This window comes from Lipotes vexillifer, unplaced genomic scaffold, assembly GCF_000442215.2.
Source record: "Lipotes vexillifer unplaced genomic scaffold, Lipotes_vexillifer_v1.1 scaffold753, whole genome shotgun sequence".
Lineage (NCBI taxonomy): Eukaryota > Metazoa > Chordata > Mammalia > Artiodactyla > Lipotidae > Lipotes > Lipotes vexillifer.
The window spans coordinates 1,262,419-1,269,393 of record NW_006783618.1 but is presented as its reverse complement, the minus strand read 5'-3'; the positions used below and the strand labels follow the sequence as shown (position 1 = coordinate 1,269,393).

Here is a 6,975-nt window from a genome sequence, read left to right as displayed (position 1 = left end):
CGGGGGGGGGCCCAAAAGGGGGGGGCCCCCGCACCCCAAAAAAAAAAAAAAAAAAAAAAAAACTCTTAAAACTTAACAATGAAAAGATAAATAACCTAAATTTAAAGTGGGCAAAAGATTTGAATAGGTGCATCTCCAAATTAGATATTTAAATAGCCAATAAACTCATGGAAAGATGCTCAGCGTCATTAGGAAAATGCAAATGAAAACTTCAATGAGATACCACTTCACACCCACTAGATGACTATAATCAAAAGGACAGACAATACAAGTGCTGTTGAGGATGTAGACAAACTGGACCCCCCATACATTGCCGGTGGGAATATAAAATGGTGCAGCTGTTTTGGAAAACTGTATAGCAATTCCTCAAGAAGGTAACACAGAGTTACTAAATATCCCAGTAATTCCACTCCTAGTTATATACACGGGAGAATTGAAAACATATGCCCATGAAACTTGTAGATGAATGTTCATAGTAGCATTAATCGAAATAGCCAAAAAGTGGGAAAAACCTAAATGTCCATCAACTGAATGGATAGACAAAATGTGGCATATATGCATACAATGGAGTATTATGCAGCCACAGGAAGAATGAAGTACTATAACATGGATCAGCTTTGAAAGCATTTATACTAAGTCAAAGAAGCCAGACAGGGCTTCCCTGGTGGCGCAGTGGTTAAGAATCCGCCTTCCAATGCAGGGGACACAGGTTCAAGCCCCAGTCCGGGAAGATCCCACATGCCGCGGAGCAAATGAGCCCGTGTGCCACAACTACTGAATCCCATGCACCTAGAGCCCCTGCTCTGCTACAAAGAGGAGCCACGGCAATGAGAATCCCGCGCACTGCAATGAGGAATAGCCCCTGCTCGCCGCAATTGGAGAAAGCCCACGTGCAGCAACGGAGACCCAGCGCAGCCATAAATAAATAAATAAATAAATAAGAAGCCAGACATAAAAGGTCACATATTGTATGATCCCCTTTATATGAAATGTCCAGAACAGGCAAATCCATAGAGACAGAAAGCAGATTAGTAGTTGTCAGGGGCAGGTGAGGGAGGAAAATAGGGAGTGATGGCCAAAGGGTATGGAGTTTCTTTTGTGGAGGTGATGAAAATATTCTGGAATTAGTGGTGATGGTTACGCAACTTTGTGAACATTAAATAATGAATTCTATTATATGTAAATTTTATCTCAATAAAAATATATATTATGCACCTTATATCAGCATGGATGACTTTGCTAGGCACTAATTCATAGAGCCCCTGCTGACAGCCCAGTGGTTCTTAGAAATGTATGCTTTACGTTAAAAGTGAGGAATATCCAGGACTTCCCTGGTGGCACAGCGGTTAAGAATCCGCCTGTCAATGCAGGGGACAAGGGTTCAAGCCCTGGTCCGGGAAGATCCCACATGCCGCAGAGCAACTAACCCGGTGTGCCACAACTACTGAGCCTGCGCTCTAGAACCCGAGAGCCACAACTACTGAGCCCACCTGACACAACTACTGAAGCCCGTGCGCCTAGAGCCCGTGCTCCACAACAAAGAGGAGCCACCGCAGTGAGAAGCCCGCGCACCACAATGAAGAGTAGCCCCCGCTCGCCACAACTAGAGAAAGCCCGTGTGCAGCAACAAAGACCCAACGCAGCCAAAAATTAATTATTTTTTTTAAGTGAGGAATATCCTAGAAAAGCTTTACATAAGTAAATTTTTATAATATCAAATCCTGCATAGTAAAGAAAGCTTATAATAAAATCTTCTGTAAAATTAAGAAACTAAAGTTACTAGACCCACAGACATAGAAAACAAACTTACAGTTTGTTTGTTTGAAAGAGTGGGGAGGGATAAATTAGGAGATTGGGATTAACATATACATGCTATAATATATAAAATAGAGAACCAACAAGGACCTACTGTATAGCACAGAGAACTATATTCAATATTTTGTATTAACCAATAAGGGAAAAGAATCTGGAAAAGAATACATATATATATATATATATACATATATAAATCACACCTTAAACTAACACAACATTGTAAATCAACTACACTTCAATTTAAAAAAAGCTAAAGTTACTAATTCACACCCTAATTTATCCAACCTGTGAATTTGAATTCTTTTGTGTAAGATTAACTCATGAGGAAGAACATCTGTTCAACAATTATTTAGCCCCACTATAATATACCAAGAGTTGCCATAAAACAGTGTTAAAAGAAGACTTTCCCAGAACTGCCCAGCCTTACGATTTTATCTCCACCACTTTATGAGCTCTTTCAGCCCGTCGCTTTTTCCGGAAATGCTGGAAGAGGACCACCACAATTACTATTATGACCATCAGTGCACAGGCGGAGCCAATGGCCAGGGCCAGGAAGTGGATCTCAGAGAAGCGTACTGTAAGGAGAAAAGATCAAGTTGGGGTTCTGAAAAGAGGAAGACTACAATGAAATCTAAAGATATTCATCCTTTTTTTAAAAAATAAATTTATTTATTTTATTTATTTATTTTTGGCTGCATTGCGTCTTTGTTGCTGTGTGCGGGCTTTCTCTAGTTGTGGCGAGCGGGGCCTGTTCTTTGTTGCCGTGCACAGACTTCTCATTGCGGTGGCTTCTCTTGTTGCAGAGCACGGGCTCTAGGTGCGTGGGCTTCAGTAGTTGTGGCACACGGGCTCAGTAGTTGTGCCTCACGGGCTCTAGAGCACAGGCTCAGTAGTTGTGGCGCGCGGGCTTAGTTGCTCCACGGCATGTGGGATCTTCCTGGACCAGGGCTCAAACCAGTGTCCCCTGCATTGGCAGGCGGATTCTTAACCACTGCACCACCAGGGAAGTCCCAAGATATTATTCCTTAAATGGAATCATTTAAGGGGTGTATTTTCATCTTTAAATGAAATCTTCCTTTCTTCTACGATATTAATTTTGTAAAGTCTAGTAGCAGTAGAAAAGCCATACAGGGATTTCCCTAGCAGTCCAGTGATTAAGACTCCGTGTTTCCAATGCAGGGGACGCAGTTTCAATCCCTGGTTGGGGAACTAAGATCCCATATGCTGCATGGTGTGGCCAAAAAAAAAAAAGTAGGAAAAACATACAGACTACTTTAGTGGTTCTCAAACTTTGGTTCTAGGAGTAGCAGCTACAGAATTACTTGAAAACTTTGAAATGCGAGTTCTATCAGGCCCGACCCCAGACCTAATGAATTACAGGGAGCACCCAGCAATCTGTTTTAATTTGTCCTCCAGATGATTCTGATGCATGCTAAAATTTGAGAACCACTTGGCCAGTTGATCTACCTAGTGGGGTAAGGTTATTGCTGACCTAATCGAATCCAGTGTCTAAACTATTTCTCCCCGAATCCTTCTCTCCTCTGTCATGCAGTCAGTCATTTTTTCAGGCTTATTAAGGGCCTATTATGTTCCAGGGACTCTGATGGAAATACAAAGCCAAAAGAGACATTACCTTCAAGGAACTCATGCCCACTGGAAAGATAGACAAGTAAATCAGTAACTATAGTCTAGTGGATATATGATGCAAGAGAGAACCCAAAGGGAAGGGTCCCTAAACCAGGCGAGAGTCTGTGAAGCCTGGGTCTCTTAATTTTTACCTTGATTTCTGACTTAAATTTCAATGAACCCTCAGAGCCAGAAAAGACATTAGAGAATATCTAGCCCAGGGGTTCCCAGCCTGGAGTCTATGAAGGAAGATGGGGGGGGGTGGGGGCAGGGCACAAGCCCACAGAATCCATGTCATATTGTGTGTGTATATTAAACAGGGGTTATGGCATTCATTAGGTTCTCTAAGAGTAGTGATCCCAATATGTTGAAGGACCATGCGTTCTTATCTACCTGTTCATTTTGCAGGATAAGAAACTGAGAGCCAAAGACATTATATTACTTCTTTCAATACTCAGATGACTTCTCCAAGGTCATACAGCTCTCTATTGATAGGGCCTTGAAGGATGATACTAGGAATGAAAGGAGGAAATGATACCACTTTATAGGCTTTTACGTTTTGGGTAGTAATGTTGTGTGTTGGTTAAGAGCATACAGCAGAGACAGGTAGGTTAAAGTACCAGGTCCTGTGTGATTTGGGGTAATTAACTTCTTTGAGCCTCAGTTTCTTCAATGTATAAAATAGAAACAACAATATTCACTTCTTGAGTTCTTATAAAAAATAAAATTGCTTATGTAAATTGTTCCACGCTGTGCCTGCACAAAATAAAGTTTCAATATATGGTAATTATTATAATTTTCAGTACAATTCAAGAGTTTGGGGGGGGGTTATTTTCATTACTTCATTTTATCCTCACCATAATCTTTGCTATATTATTCTCACTTTACAGGAGAAAAAGAAAAGTTATTTACAGCTGGTAAACTGTAGCAGTGACTCAAACACAAATTTACAACTTGTAAGTTTTATGGACTTTGCTTTTTGTTGTCTGGCAGTTTTCCAGGTTGTCCTTTATAGGACTGCAGGCAATACAGTGCCTTAGTTTGGAGCACAATTTTGGAGACAGAGATGCTTGGATTTGAGTTCTGAGTGACTCCATTTATGAGCTCCATGACTTTAGACAAGTGACTTAACCTCTATGAGCATTGATTTCCTCATTAGTAAAATGGGGGGGGGGAGCACACTAACAGCACAATAAATTGATATGATATGTAAAGATTAGGTATGATACGTAAGTCCCCTAGCACATGGGAAGTGTTCAATAAACAATAACTACACTTATTGGTATCTGCCTCCAACAGTGGTTGTGAGAATTAAATGAGATAGTACATGTCAAGAACTTTGGACAGTGCCTGATGTAGAGTAGGTACTCAATAGTACCTTGTGAATAAATGAGTGAATGAATGGACCTATTGTGTTAGCCTTTTATCAGAGGGTTGCTTCCTCTCCCTTTCACGATCTCAATGCCATTTTTGTAACAGATTCCTTAGGTCCCTTTATTTTCTGTTTCTTTCCACAGCCAAACAAAGCCTTTCTCTTTTTTACCCCAGGACTCTTCACTCTCCCTCTGCAGTTTCCAGATCCAAAGGGTTGGTCCTTCTCTCTACTCTTTCAGCCATCATAAAAGTTTGCCCCTTTTCTACAAGCTCTCACGCTTTCCAAAACGATTTTTCTCTGCATCACCTACCAGTGTGCACAACGCTGAGCTGGATCTCCCCTATCAGCCCATCAACATCAGGTGGGTTCTTCACCTGGCAGGTGTATGTCCCATTGTCATCAAACTGTAGCTTCCAGAGGAGGATGGAGACATCATACCGCTCAGGGTTCCCATCCCAGACCACCCGGTCCTTGAAACGCCCACTCATGGGTCTGAAGGGATCCACATGGTAGTAGAAAACCTAGAGAGGAGAAATGGCCAAAGGTCTTATTTGGTACCTGGGAAGGGAGGCTAAGATGGCAGGACCCGAAGAGAAATGCCAGGAAGCCTGACTGCCCCATCTGCAGCTCTCCTGCAAGAACCTCTTGCTTTCCCCTTCGCCAGCCTCTCAGTTCTGTTTGTTGATTCGTTTCCCAGCTTTACCCTGTGCTTGTTGCTAAGAAAAATACAGGAAGGGCAAGGAGAAATGGACTGGCTTATTTTCCTAACCAAGAGACCCTTACTTACAAACTGCTCAGGGCCCCCATCTCGAGGACGGAAATTCCAGGTCACTGTTAGAGCATCACCCACAGGGGCAAAGCTGGAGAAAGTGCATTTTAACCGAACATCGGTCCCATTGACAGCCTCCAGCACACGGGGAGTGTAAATTTCCACAGCTGCTATTGGCCAAAGAGCTGCAATGAAAAAAAGGGAAAGGAAGGGTTAACAGGAGATGAGTATTAAGAGAATTTCTGCTGACACTACCAAAATAAAAGTCTGAGTAGAGCATCAAACAGAACTGAGATGCCTCAGCTCTCACTCAAACTCACTTCACCCAGAGTCTACCTACTCCTACCTACATGCAACCTTCACCCTCCCATTCCTTAAACAACTAAAAATACCACACAGTGCTCTCACTTCCTCCAAAGCATGATACCCTAGCCTCATGGTACCCACTTCAAAACTGCTGTAACAAACTACAAACATCGGCAAATAAAATTGAAAGCAGAAACAAAACAGCAGAACTAATCAGAACATGAATTAGACATGTATTCAGATTAAACATTGTATGTTATGTGTCTGCTGGTCCCCTAGCAGGTAAGTTTTCCACAAAGTGTCCTTGTTATGTGAATTTCACACTGTTCCTAGTCTTCTGCAGAAACTGAGTTAATCAGTCCCAGACAGTTTAGCTTGCCTGCGCCACTGGAACATTTATACCACATGGCATTTTTTTAGCATGATATTTACATTTAGAATGTGCATGTTGGGGCAGTTACAAACCCCCAGTGGGTCTCTCTCCTTAACAATCTCAGCTTTCCCAGGGCTGCCGAGAGCCCCAGACAAGACCCACACACAGAAATCGAAGTGCTAGGTTCTGCCAGCAGTGGGAGGTTGAGAGTAGCCACAAAAAATGGTGTGTAACCTGAGATTAGAAAACTCTCTGTGCCTGAATCACTGGCACCTGAGAACACACCTAAACCTGTTTTTCCAAAAGCAACTCCCCGCAAACAACCCACCACTTCAGTTTCACTAAAGTCAAAACTAAAATGAAATGCAACTGTGGCTCAGGCTCCAAAAAAAGACTCTTGCAAATTCTTCAACAATTAGCTAACTTTATAGGGTAGGCAGTGAAGGAGGTAGGCTCAGAGAAGCCCGCGAGCTCTTACCTGTGAGCTGTATGCCGAGGAGAAAAAGCACAGCACGCATAGGGCTCTTGCCATACATGAGGGAAACCCAGCCCTGGCTCCAGAGACCAGACCGGGCAGACCGAGCGTTCCAGCACCCTGCCAAGGCCACTCCAGGAGGAAAGCACACTGCGTTTTTCCGGAGAGGGGAGTCAGTCCCTCACCTATGGGAACCTGAGCGCCCGTGCCTGTGAGTCATTCCGGCTCTGCCGGTG

General features: G+C 42.9%; 1 protein-coding gene across 1 annotated transcript in view; it reads right to left on the bottom strand.

Moving 5' to 3' along the window:
* MPZL2 (myelin protein zero like 2) overlaps window positions 1–6,907 on the bottom strand; it is a 10,928-nt gene extending 4,021 nt beyond the window's left edge. Inside the window, exons 1-4 of the mRNA XM_007456322.1 lie at window positions 6,743–6,907; window positions 5,604–5,770; window positions 5,127–5,337; window positions 2,243–2,390 (exon numbers count right to left, since the gene is read on the bottom strand). Of these exons, the coding sequence (XP_007456384.1) occupies window positions 2,243–2,390; window positions 5,127–5,337; window positions 5,604–5,770; window positions 6,743–6,800 (584 nt within the window). The 5' untranslated portion in view covers window positions 6,801–6,907. The remainder of the gene's footprint in view (window positions 1–2,242; window positions 2,391–5,126; window positions 5,338–5,603; window positions 5,771–6,742) is intronic.
* Window positions 6,908–6,975: the final 68 nt, after the last annotated feature.